The 25765-nt window shown below is 53.6% G+C and overlaps 2 protein-coding genes across 2 annotated transcripts in view; one reads left to right on the top strand and one right to left on the bottom strand.

The window, feature by feature from the left end:
- Window positions 1-1767: 1767 nt before the first annotated feature.
- LOC136787558 (olfactory receptor 14C36-like) lies at window positions 1768-5484 on the bottom strand. The gene is made up of 2 exons (XM_066984869.1): window positions 5385-5484; window positions 1768-2387 (listed from the first exon to the last, which is right to left on the bottom strand). The coding sequence occupies exons 1-2, from the start codon at window positions 5482-5484 to the stop codon at window positions 1768-1770; spliced, it is 720 nt and encodes a 239-aa protein (XP_066840970.1).
- Window positions 5485-9002: 3518 nt separating this feature from the next.
- LOC136787769 (olfactory receptor 14C36-like) overlaps window positions 9003-25765 on the top strand; it is a 42842-nt gene continuing 26079 nt past the window's right edge. Inside the window, exons 1-2 of the mRNA XM_066985088.1 lie at window positions 9003-10040; window positions 10345-10351. Coding sequence (XP_066841189.1) covers window positions 9228-10040; window positions 10345-10351 — 820 coding nt within the window. The 5' untranslated portion in view covers window positions 9003-9227. The remainder of the gene's footprint in view (window positions 10041-10344; window positions 10352-25765) is intronic.

Below are 25765 nucleotides of genomic sequence, written 5' to 3'. Positions count from 1 at the left end.
CCCGTCAGGTCAATGCGCAGAGTAAGGGAAAGTCACACATACCGTGCCGGAGTAGCAGAAGGCAAAAAGCACTGCATTGTGCCTCAGAGCAATCAAGGAGACCTAATCCAGTTCATCCATGAGATGAAGCAGAGTGAAGGACGTTGAGTTGTGTCCTAACATGAAGAAGGATGTACATCACTGGTGAAGGAGCTGTCTTTTTGTGCCATCACCAATGCAAGTTATACAAGAACTACATCAAATAAAGGTAAGCTGTCCCACCCTGGCCCTGTCACACCACGGGGCAGCGGAGGGACCTTTTTCACTTTCAGCCTCTTCTTCAGAGAGGCTTTGCCCTCTCCCTGCACACCACGGGGCAGAGCCTGGCCCTGGACGCTCCGTGAGCGCCGTGCAGGTTGTGGCAGGCTGCGGTGAGGGGACGAATGCCCTGGGCCCCCTTCCTGCTCTGCCCAGGCCAGCAAGGGCCCCGAGCGGCCTCGTGTCCCCTGCCCCTGCAGCTCGGGGCTCCCTTCCCCAGCCCTGGCTCTGCAGCACCAAGCCCTGCTGGGAGCCCTCCCCTGCATGCTGCCACCGCTCCCTGACGCTGCTGGTGCCCTCTGCCGGGCACTGCCCAGCCCAGCCCAGCCCCTGCCCACCTCTCCCCACCTCCCGGACCTCTCCCCAGCCCAGCAGCCCAGGCTGGGCTGGCCCCAGGGCAGTGCCCACCGCAGCCTGCTGCAGGGCTCTGGGCACGGCCAGCACAGCCCCAGCCCCTCGCAAGGCACCGCAGCTGCTGGCACAAAGGCGGCTCTGGGCCTCCCCAGCAGCCCCCGCGCTGGGGCCAGCCACGGCTCAGGAGATGGAGGGCCATGAAGCTGCAGGAGCCCTGCTCTCCTGCCTGGGACATCCCCAGCACAGAGTGCCTGTGCCCCGCAGGGCCAGCCCCGCTCCCCAGGCCAGCACAAGAGGCCTGGCCCACGCACAGAGCAGCTCCAGATTCCTCTCCAGGATGCCATTTGCCATCAGACCCAGCACCACTGGGACAGTCCCAGGCCAATCAAGGCCAGTTACTGTTTGCTGGGCCATAGGCAAGCAAGAAGGCAGCTCCCGGTCCAGCCCTTGGTCCTTCACCGATCACTCTGGGGTTCTGATCCATTGTGAGGCCCAGAAAAGCAAGAGGTCTGTTCAGGAAGCAGCTCCTGGGGTGTATTCCTGAAACCAGGTTTGCAAGAGGCGTGCAGAGACATTGAAGAGATGCCAGTGTAGAGATAACAGGACTGTCACCAACATACATGAGCTCTCAGGGCTTATCCAAATACAAGAAGCACAATGTGGAAGCCAGAAGAGAGCAGCTGTGGAAAGGCCACGTCCTGCTGCTGGCCATGGCCATGGCTCCAGGGAAGCAGCAGCCCCGACCCGAAGGCAGCAGAGAGGCAGAGCCCAGCGGGCAGTGAGGGGCAGCCGCGAGGGCCAGCGGGGCTGCTCCTCCCTGTGGCAGATGGGCTCTGGGCCCTGAGCCCCTCCTGTGTGCTGGGGCTTCTCCCCCAGCTCCAGACAAGGGGAGAAACGGAAGCTGAGACCTATGAAGTTCGCAAGGTTTCTTCAGTAGGTGTAGGTACACAGGAAGCCGGCTTCTATAGGTAAATAACTGACAAGGAGGAGACTAAGAATAACATTATTTAATCAAAAGCATATTAATTATATAAAATAATAATACAGGCATTTAGTAACAGAAGAAATCTTGAAAGTTTCTGAGAAAAGTTGAGATTTTTAATTGTAGGCGTATTATTATAGGTGAATTTGCTGAAGATGTGTGCATTCAAGTAGTGTCCTCACTGAATCCCTTAGTTCCTGGTTCCTCAGGCTGTAGATGAGGGGGTTCAGTGCTGGAGGTACCACCGAGTACAGGAATGACACCAGCAGGTCCAGGGATGGGGAAGAGATGGAGGGGGGCTTCAGGTAGGCAGGAATGCCAGTGCTGACCATCAGGGAGACGACGGCCAGGTGAGGGAGGCACGTGGAAAAGGCTTTGTGCCGGCCCTGCTCAGAGGGCATCCTCAGCACAGCCTTGAAGATCTGCACATAGGACACCAAAATGAAGACAAAACAACCAAAGACTAAAGAAACACTAAACACAAGTGCCCAAACTTCCCTGAGGTTGGCATCTGAGCAGGAGAGCTTGAGGATCTGGGGGATTTCACAGAAGAACTGGTCCACAGCATTGCCTTGGCAGAGGGGCAGGGAAAAGGTAGTGGCCGTGTGCAGGACAGCATTGAGAAAGCCACTGCCCCAGGCAGCTGCTGCCATCTGGGCACAAGCTCTGCTGCCCACGAGGCTCCCGTAGTGCAAGGGCTTGCAGATGGCAGCGTAGCAGTCGTAGGACATGAGAGTAAGAACATAAAATTCTGCTGTAATCAAGAAGGCAAAGAAAAAGACCTGAACAGCACACCCTTGATAGGAGATGGCCCTGGTGTCCCAGAGGGCATTGGCCATGGCTTTGGGGAGAGTGGTGGAGATGCAGCCCAGGTCGAGGAGGGCGAGGTTGAGGAGGAAGAAGTACATGGGGGTATGAAGGCGGTGGTCGCAGGCTACGGCGGTGAGGATGAGGCCGTTGCCCAGGAGGGCAGCCAGGTAGATGCCCAGGAAGAGTCCAAAGTGCAGGAGCTGCATCTCGCGTGTCTGCGAATGCCAGCAGGAGGAACTCGCTCACAGAGCTGCTGTTGGCCATTTCCTGACTCTGGACGCAGTGATCTGTTGAAGAGGATAAAGCAGAAAAAAGTTAGAACAGACTTCTCTGAGGAAAACCTGTTGCAGTCTTAGAGCACCCCTAGCAAGAGGCTCTCTCTTTGCAGGAGAACCTTTCTGCAGCTCTCCTGCTTGAGCTGCGGCTGGTGCTGGCTGAGAGTGGCACTGGGAGCAGGGGCTGCTGTGGGCTCCAGAGGAGTCCTTCCTGCTGTGCAGCAGGAGGGAAGCAGGAACAAGGGGGAAACTCAACTCCATTCGACTTGTCGGTTGTTGCAAACAAGTCATCTGAACGCAGAGCTGAGCTGTAGGGATTTTGTTTGCTTTATTTTATCCCAGTAGCCCCCGTAATGCTTAGGATAGGTATTGGATGGTTGAATGCCCTCACATTTCCTGGACACTCCTGCTGATATTTTATGGGAGTGTCCATTAGTGAAGACCGAGAAGAGCCCCTCTCTCCACCAGTCCTGTTCTCAGCTCCCTTGTGGCACCCCTCTCTGAGTTACACTATCATCCCATTGAGGTGTTTCCCTGAGAAGAAACAGGAGAATTCTGCTGAGGAAGAAGGGCCACAGCAAGCCAGATGGAGTTTGGGAGCTTCTCTTCTTTGCATGGCTGCAGGAGCTCCGGGGCAGCTGGCAGAGAGCCCGGCCTGGCCAGGCAGGGCAGGGTGTTCTGGGCTGACCGGGGGCACCTGGCTTAGGGCACTCCGAGGGGCTTCTGCCAGACTGCTTCACCTCGCAATGCAACCCATCAGGACTCTCAAAGCCTACTGCATTGCCCACTGCCCTCCCAGAAACAAGACCCAGCAGGAGACCCTTCCAGGACGTGCAGCTGCATGGCCCTGCAGCCAGAGACGTACCTTGTCAAGGGCTGTGCAGATTTCTCCTGCAGGCAGCTCTCAGCATCCTCCCACTGCCAACTGCCTCCAAGCCCTCTCTCCTTCTCTCCTCTCCCCGTGCCAGCTGCGGTCAGAGCCCCCAGCCCTGCTGCGCTGTGCACAGGAGCGGCTCCTGGGCAGAGCTGTCTCTCTGCACCAGGGCCCTCTTGCCACGACCTCTCTCTGTCCCACGAGCCCGGCCCAGCTCAGCACCAGACGCCCAGCCCAAGGCATTGGAATCCCCCCTTGGGGGGCTCTGCTGAGGAGCCCACGAACCTCAGGCACTGAGAGACAATTGAAGACATCTCTCAACAAGTCCAAGTCAGAGGCAAGTTTCCTGCAGTGTCCCCCTGAGGGCCAGCACTGACACAGCCTCCCTTGGAGCTCGTTAGAGCAGAGCATGGGAGGCAGTGAGGACAAGGAGACAAAGGCAGTGTGAAGGTGGCTCTGATGTGTAGGAAAAATGGATGTGTTTCATGAATGAAAAGGGCCAGGCCTTGACTCCCCATCCCTGGGAAGGGAGATCCTTTCCCTTCACACACTGCTCAGGGCTCTTCGTGGGGCAGGAGGAGATGGGGATGTGCATGGCCAAGTGCAGGAGAATGGTACGAGCCCTGCCTGGTTCATGGGTGGGGGCGAGGAGGCAATGAGGCCCTGGTACTTTACCGAGAAGCTGTCTCCTCCTAGGCCTCAGTGGCAGAGACAACAGCCAGAACCATGGACACAAAGCCCTGGGTCCCGTTGGGACTCTCAGCCTATTCAGAGGCCTCTGTCCTCTCCACACCAGGCTGTCCTAAGGACTCCCAGACCTGCACATCTTTCCCTGCTGGTTGTAGACCCTTATCTGTGTGGTGTCACACTGGATCTGAGCTGAGTCTGATAACTCAGATCTTCTTGGTGGCCATGCTCCTCGTAAGGCAGCTCTGTAGGAAGCTGGCCTGGTTCCTGGGGAGCAGCACCACTGCTCGTATGGCATCCCTCGTGGTGCCCAGGCCCTCCTCCTCCTGGGCACTGCTCACTCAGCAGGGTCCCAGTCTGCCCTGATGTGAGGGGTTCCTCTTCCTCTGCTGCAGGACTGGGCTCTTCTCCTTGTAAATGTCAACAAGTTCCTTTATTCAAACTCCTGCAGTTTCTCAAGGCTCCCCTGGACCAATGCTGCATTCTGTCAGCTGTTAATGTCTGCAGGCGGATGGCTCACCCTGATTATGCCGCCTCTCACAAGGTAACAGCAGCAGGAGTTTGCAGGACAGTTTGGACAATACGGCAGTAACCAGTTGAATGGAACTGCAGCACAATCTCATATAAGGGTACAGGGTAGAATGCTGCCCAATTCCACTTTTTCTCTTCTTCCTTCTCATGCCTGCTGTTATTTTGTCTGGAGCTGTGTCCTATATACAAACACTGCACCATACCAGCTAATAGGAAGAAAATTAAATCTATCCCAGCCAAAACGAGGACAATATCCACCCCATATTCCACACCATCTGCATCATGCTCAGCTCCAGTACTTTCTAATTAATCACCACCACCTTTTCTCTTTTGATATACACACAGAGATATCATGCCATTGGTCTGTGGGTGTCCTGCTGTTGGCTAGGTTCAAGTTAATTTTCCTCCTAGTAGCTGGTATGATGCTGTGTTTTGCATTTAGCATGAGAAGAATGACGATCACACACTGATGGCTTAGTTGTTGCCCAGCAGTGGAGGGCTGGGGGTGCCTGAGGAGCTGGGGGGGACAGAAGCAGGACAGCTGACCCCAAGTGGCCAAAGGGATGTTCCATACCGCAGCCGTCATGCTGAACAATCAATATGGGGTGGCTGGCCAGGGTAGGGGGTACCACTGCTGCGGGACAGGCAATCACCATCACGATCATCATCATCATTGTTCGTATTATTTGTCTTCCCTTTCTGTCCTATTAAACTGTCTTTATCTCAAACCATGACTTTTTTTTTTTTAGTTTATTTTATTTTTTTCCCCCTGCTCATTCTCTCCTGCATCCGCTGGGGGTGTAGCAGGGTGTGTGTGTGAGGGAATGGCTGTGTGGTGCTGAGCTGCCTGCTGGGTTAAAACACGCTCTTTTTGGTGCCCGACATGGAGCATAAAGTTTGAGCCAATGACAGATCTCACCACAGCATGTTAAAAGTAAACCTTTATAAGCATGAGTTGATTTTAATGGTTGCTGATCACAAACTTGATTTTCTTTCTTTTTTTATTTTTTTTTTTTAATCTCAGGTCTGTTGTGCTCAATTTCAGAACTGTGTTGTATAGCACATGACTTCCTGTATGTCTCCCCTGTCATACTGTTTATCTTTTCTGATGGCTGCTTCAAGTTTATTCTTTTCTTGTATTGTGTAACACTGGCTTATGATATGACTCAGAAACTATTAAGAACTACACTCTTGACCTTTTCTCCTCAGGAAACCAAGCCACTGGGGGGAGACAAGGGGAGGACACTTTTCCCCACTGGTTCACTCTCCCTTTCTCCTGCACCTCCCCCTTCTCCTCCAGCCTAATTACACTAGCTCTTCAAAGCTCTGAATATCCTTGGGATGGTCAAACCAGCATGTTCCTATTGTTATGTCTCCTGCATATTTTTCAGCTTTTGTTTATGTTTAAGCAACTACTTAATGCATGCCATCCAGAGATCTGTCCAGAGGCAGGAGAGTGAGGAGTGGCAGGGACTGTGGGAGGATCTGGGCAGGCACCTAGAGCAGGGGGCACCTCCAAAGCTTTGGAACTTCATCCCTGAGACAGTACAGAATCCTAAAAAACTGCGAAATGCTTGGAAAAGTGGTGTTATCACCCTGGCATTTCCAAAGAGACACATACCACTGCAGTGTGCTGGGTCTCAGCCTATGCCTACAGAGCCACAATCAATGCCACTCCAACCTCTGTGACAAGTCCTGCAGCCACTCCAACCCCTCTGACAGACCCTGCAGCCACTACAGCATCTGCAAAATGCCCTGCAGCAACTCCAGCTCCTTTCATGGGCCCTGTGTCTGCGCCAGAGAAGCAACCTGTGTCTGTATCAGTTGCTCTTATATGCAAGAAAAACAATGGATATGAAAGTCATTTTTTTTTAAGAAAGGAAAGGAACTCCTACCCAGACAAGAAAGGAGGAGAAAGAAGATGAAGCAGGCTTCAGAAAAGCTGGACCATCATGTGAGTAGGAGGACCAAGAGGAACAGGTCCTAAGGGCATCAGTAATCACGCGATCCCTATCCCTGTGCTGCTCTGGTGCTGGGAGAAATGGGGCCCCTCCCTGGACTTAGAGGTCAGGAAAGGAGAGATGGTGGGTACACACGATGTGTCACCCTCTGGTTTCACCTGTGTGACCATGGAGAGGACATGAGAAAGTGGGATGGAAAATCTGCCTCAACCCTAGAGGCACGGGTATGTGAGTGGCAAGGAACAACAGTCCCTAAAAGGGGTTCTTAGAGAACTGCTGCTCCACTTTCCAGCGGGCAGTCCTGCAGACACAGTAAGGAATACTATGGGCAGGACGAGAGGGGCCCTGCCTCCAGCCAGGGGGAGGAAGGGGACCATCGGCCGTATTGGACTGTGAGGATTCGATGGCCTTGCACATCAGGCCCCCAGAAGTCTCAGGCTCCAGTGGACACCACTGCACAGCGTACCCTAGTGCCATCAAGCTGTGGAGGGGTGAACCCATTTGTATGTCTGGAGTGACAGGGGGATGCCAACACTGACCTGTACTGGAGGCTGAAGTGAGTCTAAGTGGGAAGGAGTGGCAAAAGCACCCCACTGGGACTGGCCCCGGACTCTGTGCATCCTTGGAAGAGACTGCTTCAGGAGAGGAGAGATATTTCAGGGACCCAAAAGGGTATGGGTGGGCTTTTGGCACAGCTGCCTTGGAGACGGAGGACATGATGCTGTTGTCTGCCTTGCCTTGGTCTCTCACAGGACCCTTCTGTTGTGGGGTTGATGAGGGCTGAAGGACAGCTGGTGCCAATCACTGCCACAGCGGTGCACCTCAGTCAGTAGAGCACCAACCGAGTCCGCTGACAGAGGATTGTCGTGGCCTGAAGGAAGTCATGCAGTGCTGAGTGCTGCCATGCCGGACACGGTAGAGCTTCCATGCAAACTGGGATCAAAGGCACCCAAGCATTTTGCCACAACTGATGTCGCTAATGCATTTTTCTCTTTGCGTTTGCCAGCAGATTGAAGGCCACAGCTTGCTTTCAACCTGGCATCGACTGCCCCAGGGCAGGAAACTCAGCCCTACCATTTGCCATGGACTGATCCAGAGTGCCCTGGAAGAGGAGGAAGCTCCTGAACACCTGCAGTACATCGATGGCATTGTTGTGTGGGGTGACAGAGCAGAGGAAGTGTTTGAGAAAGGGAAGAAAATACTCCAAATTCCTCTGAAAGCTGATTTTGCACTAAAAGAAATGAAGGTGAAGGGACGTGCACAAGAGATCCTGCTGCAGGCTGGCCAGGGTCCGGGGGACCAATGCTCAGGGACAGGTTGAGCATCGGTGAGGGGCTTCTCAGCAATTGCATGGTGCATCACTTGCTTTGTAAATATTAATATTATTACTGTTATTGTTATTATTGTTATTGTTACTATTTTAACTTCCTTTTCTGTCTTTTCAAATTTTAAATCATTCGCTATTGTCTGGGCCCTTGTGCTAGTTGAAACAAATACACTTTGTCTACACATCAGGGTCACCTTCACATTACCTTTGTCTCCTTGTCTTCACTGCCTCCAATGCTCTGCTCTAACGAGCTCCAAGGGAGGCTGTGTCAGGGCTGGCCCTCAGGGGGACACTGCAGGAAACTTGCCTCTGACTTGGACTTGTTGAGAGATGTCTTCAATTGTCTCTCAGTGCCTGAGGTTCGTGGGCTCCTCAGCAGAGCCCCCAGAGGGGGGATTCCAATGCCTTGGGCTGGGCGTCTGGTGCTGAGCTGGGCCGGGCTCGTGGGACAGAGAGAGCTCGTGGCAAGAGGGCCCTGGTGCAGAGAGACAGCTCTGCCCAGGAGCAGCTCCTGTGCACAGCGCAGCAGGGCTGGGGGCTCTGACCGCAGGTGGCACGGGGACAGGAGAGAAGGAGAGAGGGCTTGGATGCAGTGAGGAGCGCAGCAACAGAGGGCAGCGTGTGGCAGGACAGATCTGCAGGCTCTTGGCACCGTGAGTCTCTGGCTGCAGGGCCATGCAGGTAGGGTTGCCAGAGGGGTCTTCTACAGCTGGCACATCCGATGGCTGACAGCATCTGTCCGGATGGGTCTCTGTTTCTCCAGCAAGAAGTAGAATACGTTGTAGAGAACGGCATTTAGAAGCGGTCATTTCGAGAAGAAGACTGAGGCTTGGTTTATCTGAAGGAGAAGGCTTTTTTTTGGATTCCGTGCTTTCTGATTCCTGCATTGCAAGGGAGGCAAGTTTGATGGCAATGTGTTCTCAGGATTGTACAGGAGACTGAGAATCCCACAGCATTGCACTGAGAGATCGGTATGGAAGCAATGAGATTCATACAGGTTCTTCTGCCAAGAGAGAGGATCGTCTGGGGGGTGTTCTAAGACATGGAATAGGTTTTCCTCATTGAAGCCTCTTCTAACTTTGTTATGCATTCTTTCTCTTCAACAGACAGCTGTGTTTAATGTTAGCAAATGCCCAACAGCAGCTCTGTGAGCGAGTTCCTCCTGCTGGCATTCGCAGACACGCGCGAGCTGCAGCTCCTGCACTTCGGGCTTTTCCTGGGCATCTACCTGGCTGCCCTCCTGGGCAACGGCCTCATCCTCACCGCCGTAGCCTGCGACCACCGCCTCCACACCCCCATGGACTTCTTCCTCCTCAACCTCGCCCTCCTCGACCTGGGCTGCATCTCCACCACTCTCCCCAAAGCCATGGCCAATGCCCTCTGGGACTCCAGGGCCATCTCCTATCAAGGGTGTGCCGCACAGGTCTTTTTGTTTTCCTTCTTTATATCAGCAGAATATTCCCTTCTCACCATCATGTCCTACGACCGCTACGTTGCCATCTGCAAGCCCCTGCACTACGGGAGCCTCGTGGGCAGCAGAGCTTGTGCCCAGATGGCAGCAGCTGCCTGGGGCAGTGGCTTTCTCAATGCTGTCCTGCACACGGCCACTACATTTTCCCTGCCCCTCTGCCAAGGCAATGCTCTGGACCAGTTCTTCTGTGAAATCCCCCAGATCCTCAAGCTCTCCTGCTCAGATGCCTACCTCAGGGAAGTTGGGGCACTTGTGTTTAGTGTTTCTTTAGTATTTGTTTGTTTTGTTTTCATTGTGCTGTCCTATGTGCAGATCTTCAGGGCAGTGCTGAGGATACCCTCTGAGCAGGGCCGGCACAAAACCTTTTCCACGTGCCTCCCTCACCTGGCCATCGTCTCCTTGTTTGTCAGTACTGGCATGTTTGCCTACCTGAAGCCCCCCTCCATCTCCTCTCCATCCCTGGATCTGGTTGTGGCATTGCTGTACTCTGTGGTTCCTGCTGCCATGAATCCCCTCATCTACAGCATGAGAAACAAGGAGCTCAGGGATGCATTGAGGAAAGTCTTTGGATACATGCTTCTTCATCATTAATAATGGGCGCAAAGCCCTCGGGGCTGCCCCTCACTGCCCGCTGGGCTCTGCGTCTCTGCTGCCTTCGGGTCGGGGCTGCTGCTTCCCTGGAGCCATGGCCATGGCCAGCAGCAGGACGTGGCCTTTTCACTGCTGCTCTCTTTTGCTTCTACATTGTGCTTCTTGTATTTGGATAAGCTCTGAGATCTCATGTATGTTGGTGACAGTCCTGTTACCTCTACATTGCCATCTCTTCAATGTCTCTGCACGCCTCTTGCAAACCTGGTTTCAGGAATACACCCCAGGAGCTGCTTCCTGAACAGACCTCTTGCTTTTCTGGGCCTCACAATGGATCAGAACCCCAGAGTGATCGGTGAAGGACCAAGGGCTGGACTGGGAGCTGCCTTCTTGCTTGCCTATGGCCCAGCAAACAGTAACTGGCCTTGACTGGCCTGGGACTGTCCCAGTGGTGCTGGGTCTGATGGCAAATGGCATCCTGGAGAGGAATCTGGAGCTGCTCTGTGCCTGGGCCAGGCCTCTTGTGCCCGGGGCTGCTGGGGAGGCCCAGAGCCGCCTTTGTGCCAGCAGCTGCGGTGCCTTGTGAGGGGCTGGGGTTGTGCTGGCCGTGCCCAGAGCACTGCAGCAGCCTGCGGTGGGCACTGCCCTGTGGCCAGCCCAGCCTGCGCTGCTGGGCTGGGGAGAGGTCCGGGAGGTGGGGAGAGGTGGGCAGGGGCTGGGCTGGGCTGGGCAGTGCCCGGCAGAGGGCACCAGCAGCGTCAGGGAGCGGTGGCAGCATGCAGGGGAGGGCTCCCAGCAGGGCTTGGTGCTGCAGAGCCAGGGCTGGGGAAGGGAGCCCCGAGCTGCAGGGGCAGGGGACACGAGGCCGCTCGGGGCCCTTGCTGGCCTGGGCAGAGCACGAAGGGGGCCCAGGGCATTCGTCCCCTCACCGCAGCCTGCCACGACCTGCACGGCGCTCACGGAGTGTCCAGGGCCAGGCTCTGCCCCGTGGCCACAAGCCCTGCAGGCCCTCCTCCTGCAACCCCGAGTGCGGTGGCTGCAGCAGAGGGGACCCCCAGCCAGCCCCTGCATGGGGCTCTGCCACCTGCCTCACCCCGGCCCTCTCCAGCGCCCTCCTCGCTGCTCTCTGATGCACGCCAGCACCTCCCCGTGCGTGCCGGCCAGCACATCTGCTGAGGGCCAGTGCGGCTGCTGCAGGGGCAGGGAGCTCAGCATGGCCCTTGCAGCCCCCTGCCCTGGGCCTGCCCCTCCCCTTGCCCTCGGCCCCGGCCTTGTCTCTGCTGGCAGGAGCGCTCTTGGCATGCGCTTCCTGGCCTCCCCTCGCCTGCGCACAGCTGCTGCCCACTCAGGCTGCTGGCACAAACGTGTCCTCACAAGCAGCACCACCCCTTGGGCTGTTTCTCCTGGCCTCCCCCAGCTACTGCCTTGGCTCCTTGTCTCTGCTGGGCCCCACCTTCCACACCCAAATGCGTCCCTTGGCTGTCAGCTCCCTCTCTCCTGCCCTGTGGGGTGACAGGGCCAGGGTGGGACAGCTTACCTTTATTTGATATAGTTTTGTGTATTTGCATTGGTGATGGCACAAAAAGACAGCTCCTTCACCAGTGATGTACATCCTTCTTCATGTTAGGGCACCACTCAGCGTCCTTCACTCTGCTTTATCTCACAGATGAACTGGATTAGGTCTCCTTGATTACTCTGAGGCACAGTGCAGTGCTTTTTGCCTTCTGACACTCCAGCACAATATGTGTGACTTTCCCTTACTCTGCGCATTGACCTGACGGGTCATTTCACATTTTTCACTTTAAAAAACATAGTTGGACAGGGACCATTTCCAAAGTGGGGCAAACTGATGGGTTCTGCCTCAGCCATTTGAAGCGTGCTATATTTGAGTTTTTCAGCCTGAGTTTGCTAAAGTTGACCCAGGAAGGTAAATGGATGTTCATGTGTCTAGTAGGAATAAGGGAAAGTATCTCAGGTTCCCAAAGGCCATTTGAAATCTAGGTCAATCCCAGAAACCCACTGAACTAAGGTGTTGTCTTTGAAGGGGTTTCCTGTGCTGGGCTGGGCTGCAGTTACAGGGACAAAGACCACTGCTAGCAGTGGAGGTGCCCTGGGAACTCCACCTGGCTCCACCTGATTTTCCCAAGGGGCTCCGGTCTCCTGCAGGTCTTTTCTGACATCTGCCAGTCCAGGGAAGTGCCTCAAACACAACGGGGCCACAGGAGGTTTTCCCTGGTTATACTTATTTTCACACAGCAAAGTTCTGCCTCAAAGCCCAGTAATTTTTTAATACTAAACTAATAAAGCAACTACTCATCAGCTCAAATGATTCAACTCCTTCCAATAAATGTCTTACGTGAAGTATAATTTCTGTCATGAAGAAATGAGAATTTTCAGGATGTATATTCAGCACAGGAGAAGAAATACTGGTGTTCACCTGTACTTGCATTGTCATTGCTTTCTCTGTCGTGGTGTGCTCCCTCATCTTCCAGGCACAAAACCCATCTTGATTACACAGACCCTGCTGAATGTCCCCTTTCCAGCTGCCTGTCTGGACCTATGCACTTCCCATAGGTCTCCTGCTTTGCCCTCCCCTTACTCTTTGATCATTCAGACTGCTCTCACCAACCCAGTTGCTGCTTTGAGTTTCTGTCAGTTCCAGCTCGCCCATCTCTCAGCAGTCTGTCTAATGGTTTCCTTAGCAAGAGACTCATCATTTATCATTGAATTAGTATGATATGGGTTAATATTAACACTACTATTTAAAATTTCCTATTAATCAGTGTAAAATACATCACGTACAGTCATCCTTTTGGGAAGGTAAACATCACTGGAGGCAAAAAAAATGAGGAACATATTTTTTTTTTTTAATTGCAGGATGATTTCCTGTTGTTTGTTTTTAAAAAGGAAAAACCCTGCTCTTCCTACCTAAGCAGGGCTTCAAAGTATTATCCCTAGACCAATATCTATGGGAAAATGATGCTCTAAACTGAAATGCAACAAAATAAAGCCTTCAAAATGAGGAAAGATTTTTGTTAGATGCTCTTTGAAATCCGTCTCCTTTACTACACCATGAAAGCTCTCCAATTAGCTGCACAAGTCTTGAAGACTTGAAGAAAACTGTGGGAGAGATATGGCTGCTTAGGACGTTCTGCATTTTAATGAGTTCCATGGTGTATTTTGGTGCTCAGTCTACGAAGCTCAGGTACTGAGAGGAGAATGATGTAACCGCTTGAGAAGGTAAAGTCAGAAGGAAAAGTTGAAGTGACTTGGAGTATTAATGGGCCCCACTGAGGGCTGTTCCTAACAAAGCCTCCCCAGGGACTTGTTAGGGCAGATCATTGGAGGCCATGATTGCAGACAGGCAAAGCGCTGTGCTGAGAAAAGTCTTGGTTGGTTTTGGTGAAGCAGAAGGGCCAAGGCCTGAGCCCAGCCACTGGGAGGGGAGATCCTGCACCCCCAAGTCTGGCTCAGGGCTCTTCTTGGGGTCTGTATGATGTGGTGGGCAGTGTGATGCCACGAGAAGAACTTCATTAGGACACCTCCCCACCCCTGCACAGGGTATCAAGGAAGCAGTGAGGCCCCATTGCAATGACTAAATCTTGTCTCCTCAGAAGCTCTAGGCAAAGGGACAAAAACGTCAGGGCTGTTGGGGCCTTCCCTTCTTGCCAGCATCCTCTGCCTTCTCCTCTGCAGGCTTTCCTATGCTGTCCCACACTTTGCCCTATTTCCTTGAAGTCTGCAGACACCCATCTCTGTCCACCACCTTGCTCTCACCCCAGCATTTCCATCATCTCACCCATGTCTCGTCTACCCTCATCAGCTGTTCCTTGATGAACACAAAGCGTGGGTATGATCATAGGCTCTCTTTAGGTGACCTCTGTCAGCACAGCACGACCCTTTGAGGGACATTTCTTCTTCCTCTTGGCCAGTGCCACCCTTCCAAGGCGCACTTTGTGGCAGTTTTTTCTCTCCTGCTCTTTCGTACTACCAAAGAAAGCTCCATCAGGGTGGAAACCACTCCTGAAGCAGGCATCCCAACCCATCAGGCTCCTTGTGGCCTGTCAGCCAAGCAGACAGAAGTCACCTCAGCAGCATCTTCCAAGGCCTGGGCCTGCTGCTGGCCTTGCAGCTTCTTGGCTAGACACAGCCAAGCCTTGTGCCTCCTGCTGTCCAGTCCTGGACTCAAGCAGAAGGGACAGGACAAGCCCTGTGCGGCCCTCCTTTCTGTCTGGGTCCTCCTGGGGATGGAGGCAGAGAGGATCCCACAGTCAGCATGCCAAGCAGGGGCCTTCTGCTGGCCTAGCAGGGCCACTGGCAGATGTCAGCCCCAAAGTGCACATCCCAGGGAGAAGCCAAGGCTGACCTGCCACCTCCAGACACAAGGCACCTCACAGTCCCTTTGCGTGACACGTTCCTGCTGCTGCCCTATCAGCTGCAGAGACAGAAGTGACCTCCCAGTCACTGCCCCAGTCCCATTCCTCCTGCTGGGGCAGGAGATCCTGAGGCAGAGCTGACCTCTCTCTAGCCCCCTCGGTACCTATTTTTCACATTTTGTGTTAGAGATTTAGGAAAGTTTTATTGGGAGTGTTTGGTATTCTGTTTGTGGTGTCAGGTGTCCGGTTAAGGTATGGAGAAGCTCTGTGTTTTAGGGTTTTTTAGGTCTCCCAAGAAGTCCAGGGTTAAATAGAGCATTTTAATGCTAGTGTAAAGGAAAGGGATGAAGAGCGAAAATGGATTCCTTTCAGAGTGTTGTGGTAGCATTTAGGTTTAGAGATTAAAATTCCTGGTTCAAGTAAGGTAAGGGGCTTACATGACTGTTTTAAGTCAGTGTTAAAGCAGCATCTACATTACATGAACCCTCTTACCTCTATGAAATCATAATTTCTTGCTGTCCAAGCTCTTCTTCCCACCCTGAAATCTCACATCTCTCTTGTTCAGGCTGCTCCTGACCTCCCCATATCTTATTGGGATCAGCTTTCTGATGACATTCTTGATCCCAGAGTATCTGTCTCACCTCTGTTGGCTACTCTAGTCTTGAGAAGGAAGTGGCATTGTTGTCAGGAGGGAAAGGGCACAAAGGTCTCTAGGATCATCCTGCTCAACATGCCCATCAGCTCTGCACCTCCACGAAACTGTGTTTCCTACCTACAAGTTTTGTTTTCAGAATGGCTTCTATGGTGCAGGGTTCATTTTTCCATGCCCTCATGCATGGTTTTGTTTCAGATGTACAGGGATGGGATAAGGAAAGCGAAGGCATGGATGGAACTGAGCTTATCAAGTGAAGCAAAGAATAACAGGAAGAGATTCTACAGATACATTGCTCAGAAAAGAAAGGGCAAGGAGAGTGTACCCCCTCTGATGGATGAGAAGGGTGAACTGGTAATGACAGACATGGAGAAGGCTGAGGGACTCAATAATGTCTTTGCCTCAACAACGTCTTCTCCTCAGTCTTCCCTGCCAGTCAGGCTTCCCAAGTCTTTCATTTCCCTGAACCCACAGATGGAGGTTGGGGGGGGGCAAAGTCCCACCTTCTGTAAATGAAGAGCAGGTTCGAAACCACCTGATGAAACTTAACGAGTACAAGTCTATGGGGCATGATAACTTGCACCTGAAGGAACTGGCCGATGTAGTTGCCAAGCCTCTCTCCATCATATTTGAAGAGTTCTGGCAGTCGGGTGAAGTCCCTGGTGACTGGGAAAAGGGAAATATCACTCCCCTTTTGATTAAGGGTAGAAAGAAAGACCCAAGGAACTACAGAACGGTGAACCTCACCTCTGTGCCTGGCAAGACCATGGAAAAGATCCTCCTGGAATCAATGTCAGGCACATGCAGGAGAAAGATGTGATCCGAGACAGCCAGCATGGCTTCACCAAAGGGTAGGTTGTGCCGGACCAATCTGGTGGCTTTCTACAATGGAGTGACCACATCAGACGACAAGGGAAGACTGACCAATGTCATCTACTTCGACTTCAGATGATCAAGATGATCTTTAAGGTCCCTTCCAGCATGGGCCATTCTGTGATTCGATGGTCTCACAAACTATATCTCAAGCATGACTCCCATCCCATCAGCCTTCCTGTGGTCTCTCACCTGACCAGAACAGAAGGTGCCTCGCCATCATCTTCAGTGCCATGTGCATGCCTCTGCCCTTTACGGTCCCTGTCTGGGCCACATTCCTGCTGCTGGTCCGTCAGCTCCAGAGACAGAAGTGACCTCCCAGCCTCCTTCCCAGCCACGTGCTTCCTGCAGGCCCAGCAGATCCTGAGGCACACCTGCTCCCATCACAGCATTCCCAGCCAGCTCTTCCTCGTGGCCTCTGCTCTGATCACATACCTGTCACCTCACATGCCTCTTCCAATGCCATGTGACTGCTGCAGGACCTCACAGCCCCTGCCCTGCCCCAAGGGGACAAAGAGCTGAAGTTAGAGGTAGGAGTGGGGTTGAATGTGAGATGTGCTGTGTGCATGGTGGAGGGCTTTGGGGTCTAGGTGTTCAGGACAAAGATTAGGGATTAGAGGTCACCTTCCGGGGTTAAGGGAATGGCAAGGGCTTTAAGGGAGGGATTGGTGTTTTGCTCAAGGATCCTGCTCAAGGTTTAGGACAAGGTCAAGCTTTGAGTCTTATAGTTTAGTTCTGGGTTGAGGGCTAGGGTTAAGGCTGGGATTAAGCTGGTTAGACTTAATCATCCTTCTGCTTGCTCTCCTAGTAGAAAATGGGTTTAATATCTGCCTTTTCCAAGTCCCGGGGAACGTCTTTGATCAATCCGTCCTTTCCAAGGTCTTTGAGATAGGTCTTATGACGATGTCTGCAGATCCACCTCTCCACCTGCAGACCCATCTCTCAACCTTCCAAAACCACCTCTAAGCAACCCGAGGACTGACCAGGAAGATGATGAAGGTTTGGGAAAGGCCTTGATTAAGATCTCTGAGCAGGGCTGTTCTGCACTTCACATACAGTGATGATGGTGTCGTAGGAAACAGTAACACTCGTGAGGACAGAAAAGCAGGTGGATAAGGCCTTGGGCCTGCCAACACAGGGTGCACACACATGAAAACTGCACGAGAGCAAAGAGGAAGATTGGATCCAAAATACAGATCGTGAAAGCAAAGACCATGAGTATCACCGTGGCACTGCAGGAGAGGCGCAACAATGGGACAAAACCACAGAAGGTGTCCACAACACTGGGGCCAAAGCACTGTAGCTGGGAGGAGGAGAAATAATTACTGTACATGAGAGAAATTCCCCTGGTTCAGGTACAGCTGCCTTCTGGAGTCAGACTTTCCACTTCACGAGCTTGGCAGAGAACAGGGATGGCGTACAGCCCAGGGCTGACCGTAGGACATGGCCCCCAGCAGGAAGCACTCCGGTCATGCAGAAGGTGCATCTGACAGTGCTCCCACCTCTGTGAGCAAAGGGGGTGCTGTCCCCAGCCAGGAAGCTGGCCAGCAACTGGCGCAGAGTGGTGGAGTTCTACAAGGGTGCAAGGAGGACAAATCCCCAAGGAAGAAGGCCACAGGCATCTGCAGGTGTTTGCTTGTAGCCACCAGCACAATGATGAGGGGGTTCCACGTCCCAGTCACCGTGCTGGTCATGAGAAAGAGGAAGGAGAGATTTGTGTGTGGGTAGACCTTCCATATTCACAGTAGTTGAAACTCAACCAATGCTACCTTAATGTCCCTTTCCACTTATGGAAACCCTTTTAGAGCATTCTGGTCCCCCCTCTCTTGTTAGGACACCAAGGAGCAAGATGTTTCTTTCTCAGTTCCTAAAAGAACGGGTGAAGGGTGTTCAGAGGGATAAAATGATCCCTGGCTGTCATGGCTGCAGTGTCCTGCCCTGAAGTGGGAAGGGAATAAATAGGTGTTAAGGGAGGGAATCATTTCTTCTCATGTTTGACAACCACACTCTAATAGCACAAATCACACTTCTAAAACCAGTCTCTCCCCTGTTCAGAGAGGAGCAGTCGGTGATGACTTCAGTCTGCTTCAAACACCACAGCCCAGCAGAGACCCTGCTGCCTTCGGGAGCTGTCAGCCCTGAGGCCTTGGGGACACCTCGCAGGAGCCCAATGGCACAGAGCAAGCGATGCCATGGTCGGGTGCTGTGCTGCTGAGCTGGGCCGGGCTCCTGGGCCCAAGGGGAGCTCGTGGCAAGAGGGCCCTGGTGCAGAGAGACAGCTCTGCCCAGGAGCAGCTCCTGTGCACAGCGCAGCAGGGCTGGGGGCTCTGACCGCAGCTGGCACGGGGAGAGGAGAGAAGGAGAGAGGGCTTGGAGGCAGTGAGGAGCGCAGCAACAGAGGGCAGCGTGTGGCAGGACAGATCTGCAGGCTCTTGGCACCGTGAGTCTCTGGCAGCAGAACAGGTAAATGGGATTTCCAAAGAGTTTTTCTGAAGCCAACACAGCTCATGGCGGATAACATCTGACAGGACAGATCTCTCTGTTTCTCCAATATGAGGTAGACGCTGCCATTCCTCCTGGCTTCTCCACCTGGCCGTGCTGCTGCTGCTCTTGTTCCCAGGCTGCCTGGGGATGGGGGTTTCACCCGCCCATGGAGCAAGCCCTCGGGTTGCTTGGGGGAAGGGGAGTATGGGGACAGGTTGAGGGATCTGGAGATGGGCACTTGGAGCCCTGATTCAGCAGTGTCCTGGTTCTTTTCAGGTGAACATGTGGTTATTCTGCAGCTCATAGACATGCCAGCAGAAGAGACCAGCCTTTTTTTGACAGACTGGCTGCCCCTCGGAAGGGCAGTCTGCACTAAAGGGACAGTCCCTTGTATCTGACGATCGACAACATTTCACTTGGAGTGCAGAAGGAATGAAAATATTAAAGAAACAGCAATTCTCACACCCCTGCTATGCAGTTGGGTGAATTTGGAACAGCAATGTGGATAATCACTTAATATCAGGATTGAATTTAATCAGGGATGACCACATGTTCCCCTTTCCTTATTGTTATAGGTGAGGACTGATCACTACATTGACCACAGCAAAGTTCCCTTATTGCAGGGACACCCTCAGTCAGTGTCAGTTAAAACTCATGAAAGGGACCTGACCGATGTCTGCTTGAGAGGACGAAACAGAATTAGTTATTATCAGGTAATTCTGTACTATCCTACTGTGCTTTAGCTCCTTGGGCAGGACCCCATGCCCAGAAGCAGGAAATGCCCAACAGCAGCTCTGTGAGCGAGTTCCTCCTGCTGGCATTCGCAGAAACGCGGGAGCTGCAGGAGATGGGTGGGAATGCTCTGATGAGCTCAGCTGTGCCTCAGGATCTCCTGCCCCAGCAGGAGGAATGGGACTGGGGCAGTGACTGGGAGGTCACTTCTGTCTCTGCAGCTGATAGGGCAGCAGCAGGAACGTGTCACGCAAAGGGACTGTGAGGTCCCTTGTGTCTGGAGGTGGCAGCTCACCCTTGGCTTCTCCCTGGGATGTGCACTTTGGGGCTGCCATCTGCCAGTGGCCCTGCTAGGCCAGCAGAAGGCCCCTGCTTGGCATGCTGCCTGTGGGATCCCCTCTGCCTCCATCCCCAGGAGGACCCAGACACAAAGAAGGCCCGAACAGGGGTTGTCCTGTCCCTTCTGCTTGAAGCCAGGACTGGACAGCAGGAGGCACAAGGCTTGGCTGTGTCTAGCCAAGAAGCTGCAAGGCCAGCAGCAGGCCCAGGCCTTGGGAGATGCTGGGGAGGTGACTTCTGTCTGCTTGGCTGACAGGCCGCAAGGAGCCTGATGGGTTGGGATGCCTCCTTCAGGAGTGGTTTCCACCCTGATGGAGCTTTGTTTTGTTGTAGAGAAGAGCAGGAGAGAAAAAACTGCCACAAAGTGCACCTTATAAGGTTGGCAATGGCCATGAGGAAGAAGAAATGTCCAGGGGAACAACTGGTTTTGCTGCTAGAGCCTGAGGCAAAGAAGGCATTAAGTGCCTCAGCCTTCACCTCATCTCTTGTCACCAGGTTTCCTCCCACAGACAAGAAAAGATGATGAAGCTCCTGAATCCTCCATTATTAGAGTGTTTCTATAAAGAGTTTTTATTGTCTTTGACAGTAATAGATGGATTGACATCCACCTGGGCTTTAACCCATCTGTATACTTCCCTGCACAGCTCCATAACTTTTAGGACACAGCTCCAGACAAAATGAAACCATGCATGAGAAGGAAGCACAGAAGAGGTGGAACCTGGCAGCCTTCCATCCCCTGTCCTTCTGTGACTCTGTGCTGCGATTCCATTCAGCTGGTTACTCCTGTATTATCCAAACTTCCCTGCAGCTCCTGATGCTGCTGTCTTGTCAGAGATAGCACAAACACAGAAAGGTGGAACTGTCTGCCTGCAGACATGAACACCTGACAGAATGGAGCATCAGAGTGGGGGAACCTTGAGAAACTGCAGGATTTTACCTACAGAAACCTCTTGACCTTTACAAGGAGAAGAGCCCAGTCCCACAGCAGAGGAAGAGGAACCCTGCACATCAGGGCAGACTGGGACCCTGCTGAGTGAGCAGTGCCCAGGAGGAGGAGAGCCTGGGCACCACGAGTGGTCTCACACTAGCTACTCAGCTAAGACCCCATATGACAGCACACAGACAAGGGTCTACAGCCAGCAGCGAAAGAGGTGCATGTCTGGGAGACGCTACGATACTCTGGTAATCAGAGGAACAAGGAAATAGGCAAGGCTGAAAGTCCCAACAAACCGAGATCTTTGTGTCCATGGCTCTGGCTGTTGTCTCTGTCACTGAGGCCTAGGAAGAGACAGCGTATTGCTAAAGAACCAGGACCTCCTCATCCCCACTGATTAACCAGGCAGGGGTCGTACCATTCTCCTGCACTTGGCCATGCACATCCCCATCTCCTCCTGCCCCACGAAGAGCCCTGAGCAAGGTGTGAAGGGAAAGGATCTCCCTTCCCAGGGGCTGGGGGTCAAGGCCTGGCCCTTGTGCTTGATGACACACATCCAGTTTTCCTACACATCAGGGTCACCTTCACACTGCCTTTGTCTCCTTGCCCTCACTGCCTCCAATGCTCTACTCTAACGAGCTCCAAGGGAGGCTGTGTCAGTGCTGGCCCTCAGGGGGACACTGCAGGAAACTTGCCTCTGACTTGGACTTGTTGAGAGATGTCTTCAATTGTCTCTCAGTGCCTGAGGTTCGTGGGCTCCTCAGCAGAGCCCCCCGAGGGGGGATTCCAATGCCTTGGGCTGGGCGTGTGGTGCTGAGCTGGGCCGGGCTCGTGGGACAGAGAGAGCTCGTGGCAAGAGGGCCCTGGTGCAGAGAGACAGCTGTGCCCAGGAGCAGCTCCTGTGCACAGCGCAGCAGGGCTGGGGGCTCTGACCGCAGGTGGCACGGGGACAGGAGAGAAGGAGAGAGGGCTTGGAGGCAGTTGGCAGTGGGAGGATGCTGAGAGCTGCCTGCAGGAGAAATGTGCACAGCCCTTGACAAGGTACGTCTCTGGCTGCAGGGCCATGCAGCTGCACGTCCTGGAAGGGTCTCCTGCTGGGTCTTGTTCCTGGGAGGGCAGTGGGCAATGCAGTAGGCTTTGGGGGTCCTGCTGGATGGCACTGCGAGGTGAGGAAGTCTGGCAGAAGCCCCTCGGAGTGGCCTAAGCCAGGTGCCCCCGGTCAGACCCGAACACCCTGCCCTACCTGGCCAGGCCGGGCTCTCTGCCAGCTGCCCCGCAGCTCCTGCAGCCATGCAAAGAAGAGAAGCTCCCAGGCTCCCTCTGGCTTGCTGTGGCCCTTCTTCCTCAGCAGCATTCTCCTGTTCCTTCTCAGGGAAACACCTGAATGGGATGACAGTGCAGCTCAGAGATGGGCGACACAAGGGAGCTGAGAACAGGACTGGTGGACAGAAGGGCTCTTCTCAGTCTTCACTAATGGACACTCCCATTAAATATCAGCAGGAGTGTCCAGGAAATGTGAGGGCATTCAACCATCCAATACCTATCCTAAGCGTTACAGGGGCTACTGGGATAAAATAAAGCAAACAAAATCCCTACAGCTCAGCTCGGCGTTCAGATGAGTTGTTTGCAACAACCGACAAGTCGAATGGAGTTGATTTTCCCCCTTGTTCCTGCTTCCCTCCTGCTGCACAGCAGGAAGGACTCCTCTGGAGCCCACAGCAGCCCCTGCTCCCAGTGCCACTCTCAGCCAGCACCAGCCGCAGCTCAAGCAGGAGAGCTGCAGAAAGTTTCTTCTGCAAAGAGAGAGGCTTGTAATGAGAGTGCTCTAACACTTGCATCATGTTTTCCTCAGAGAAGTCTGAAGCATTGCACTGAGAGATCCGTATGGAAACAATGAGATTCATACCGGTTCTTCTGCCAAGAGAGAGGATCGTCTGGGTGGAATAGGTTTTCCTCATTGAAGCCTTTTCTAACTTTTTTCTGCCTTATCCTCTCCAACAGAAAGCTGTGTCCAAAGACAACAAATGGCCAACAGCAGTTCGGTGAGCGAGTTCCTCCTGCTGGCATTCGCAGACACGCGTGAGCTGCAGCTCCTGCGCTTCGGGCTCTTCCTGGGCATCCACCTGGCTGCCCTCCTGGGCAACGGCCTCATCCTCACCGCCGTAGCCTGCGACCACCGCCTCCACACCCCCATGTACTTCTTCCTCCTCAACCTCGCCCTCCTCGACCTGGGCTGCATCTCCACCACTCTGCCCAAAGCCATGGCCAATGCCCTCTCTTCTTTGTATCAGCAGAATTTTATGTTCTCACCATCATGTCCTATGACCGCTACGCTGCCATCTGCAAGCCCCTGCACTACGGGAGCCTCGTGGGCAGCAGAGCTTGTGCCCAGATGGCAGCAGCTGCCTGGGGCAGTGGCTTTCTCAATGCTGTCCTGCACACGGGCACTACATTTTCCCTGCCCCTCTGCCAAGGCAATGCTGTGGACCAGTTCTTCTGTGAAATCCCCCAGACCCTCAAGCTCTCCTGCTCACGTTCAGACTACCTAAAGGAAGTTAATCTTCCGGTTGTTAGTGCATGTTTAGCATTTGGCTGTTTTGTTTTCATTGTGGTGTCCTATGTCCAGATCTTCAGGGCCATGCTGAGGATGCCCTCTGAGCAGGGCCAACACAAAGCCTTTTCCACGTGCCTCCCTCACCTGGCTCTGGTCTCCCTCTTTCTCTGCACTGCCATGTTTGCCTACCTGAAGCCCCCCTCCATCTCTTCCCTATCCCTGGACCTGGTGTTTTAATTTCTGTACTCAGTGGTGCCTCCAGCAGTGAACCCCCTCATCTACAGAATGAGGAACCAGGACCTCAAGGAGGCAGTGAGGAAACTGTTTGGACACATGCTTTTGTGAACCATTAATGTTCACTTGAGTTCCAGGTTTATTTCAGAAACAGGAAAATATTTTTTATTATTTGCCTTTATGAATATTTTCTCCAAGTTGTGGTTTTCGTTTAAATAAAGTTATTCTTAACATTCTGCCCGTTATATTTTCTAACTTACTTTAACCGAATTGTCTCATGTACTTATAAAACTGGGCTTCACATGTAGATAAATACAGTAAAGAAGCCAGGAGAAATTCATTGTTATCAGCTGCCGTCTCTTCCCATCTCCTGTGCAGCTGGGGGAGCAGCCCCAGCACACAGGAGGGGCTCAGGGCCCAGAGCCCAGCTGCCACAGGGAGGAGCAGCCCCGCTGGCCCTCGCGGCTGCCCCTCACTGCCCGCTGGGCTCTGCCTCTCTGCTGCCTTCGGGTCGGGGCTGCTGCTTCCCTGGAGCCATGGCCATGGCCAGCAGCAGGACGTGGCCTTTCCACTGCTGCTCTCTTCTGGCTTCCACATTGTGCTTCTTGTATTTGGATAAGCCCTGAGAGCTCATGTATGTTGGTGACAGTCCTGTTATCTCTACACTGGCATCTCTTCAATGTCTCTGCACGCCTCTTGCAAACCTGGTTTCAGGAATACACCCAAGGAGCTGCTTCCTGAACAGACCTCTTGCTTTTCTGGGCCTCACAATGGATCAGAACCCCAGAGTGACCAGTGAAGGACCAAGAGCTGGACCAGGAGCTCCTTTTTGCTTGACTATAGCCCAGCAAACAATAACTTGCCCTTGAATTATCTGCTTGGGACTGTCCCAGTGGTGCTGGGTCTGATGGCAAATGGCATCCTGGAGAGGAATCTGGAGCTGCTCTGTGCGTGGGCCAGGCCTCTTGTGCTGGCCTGGGGAGCGGGGCTGGCCCTGCGGGGCACAGGCACTCTGTGCTGGGGATGTCCCAGGCAGGAGAGCAGGGCTCCTGCAGCTTCACGGCCCTCCATCTCCTGAGCCGTGGCTGGCCCCAGCGCGGGGGCTGCTGGGGAGGCCCAGAGCCGCCTTTGTGCCAGCAGCTGCGGTGCCTTGCGAGGGGCTGGGGCTGTGCTGGCCGTGCCCAGAGCCCTGCAGCAGGCTGCGGTGGGCACTGCCCTGGGGCCAGCCCAGCCTGGGCTGCTGGGCTGGGGAGAGGTCCGGGAGGTGGGGAGAGGTGGGCAGGGGCTGGGCTGGGCTGGGCAGTGCCCGGCAGAGGGCACCAGCAGCGTCAGGGAGCGGTGGCAGCATGCAGGGGAGGGCTCCCAGCAGGGCTTGGTGCTGCAGAGCCAGGGCTGGGGAAGGGAGCCCCGAGCTGCAGGGGCAGGGGACACGAGGCCGCTCGGGGCCCTTGCTGGCCTGGGCAGAGCAGGAAGGGGGCCCAGGGCATTCGTCCCCTCACCGCAGCCTGCCACGACCTGCACGGCGCTCACGGAGCGTCCAGGGCCAGGCTCTGCCCCGTGGTGTGCAGGGAGAGGGCAAAGCCTCTCTGAAGAAGAGGCTGAAAGTGAAAAAGGTCCCTCCGCTGCCCCGTGGTGTGACAGGGCCAGGGTGGGACAGCTTACCTTTATTTGATGTAGTTCTTGTATAACTTGCATTGGTGATGGCACAAAAAGACAGCTCCTTCACCAGTGATGTACATCCTTCTTCATGTTAGGACACAACTCAACGTCCTTCACTCTGCTTCATCTCATGGATGAACTGGATTAGGTCTCCTTGATTGCTCTGAGGCACAATGCAGTGCTTTTTGCCTTCTGCTACTCCGGCACGGTATGTGTGACTTTCCCTTACTCTGCGCATTGACCTGACGGGTCATTTCACATTTTTCACTTTCATATCCCTAGTTGGAAGGGGATGATTCCCCAGAGTGGGGCAAGCTGATGGGTTCTGCCTCAGCCATTTGAAGCACGCTATACTTGAGTTTTTCAGCCAGTTTGCTAAACATGACCCAGGAAGCTTAATGGGTTTTCATGTATCTCGTAGGAATAAGGAGGAGTATCATGGGTTTCCAATGGCCATTTCAAATCTAGGCCAATCCCAGAAACCCACTGAACTAGGGTGTTGTCTTTGAAGGGGTTTCCTGTGCTGGGCTGAGCTGCAGTTACAGGGACAAAGACCACTGCTGGCAGTGGAGGTGCCCTGGGAACTCCACCTGGCTCCACCTGATTTTCCCAAAGGGCTCCGGTCTCCTGCAGGTCTTTTCTGACATCTGCTGGTCCAGGAAAGTGCCAAAAACACAATGGGGCATCAGGAGGTTTTCCCTGGTTATGCTTATGGTCAGACAGCAAGCTCTGCCTCAATGCCCAGTAATTTTTTTAGTACTTAACTAATAA

Source organism: Anser cygnoides, chromosome 30, assembly GCF_040182565.1.
Source record: "Anser cygnoides isolate HZ-2024a breed goose chromosome 30, Taihu_goose_T2T_genome, whole genome shotgun sequence".
NCBI classification, from domain to species: Eukaryota; Metazoa; Chordata; class Aves; order Anseriformes; family Anatidae; genus Anser; species Anser cygnoides.
This window is presented reverse-complemented; position numbering and strand designations above follow the sequence as displayed.

What these genes read in the sequence shown, in the direction of transcription:
- LOC136787558 (XM_066984869.1), bottom strand. Translation starts at nt 5,484, where the DNA reads ATGATGATGATGATCGTGATGGTGATTGCCTGTCCCGCAGCAGTGGTA. An exon ending in TGTTCAGCATGACGGCTGCG is followed by an intron (nt 2,388 to 5,384) that starts GTATGGAACATC and finishes TCTTGATTACAG; the next exon opens with CAGAATTTTATGTTCTTACT.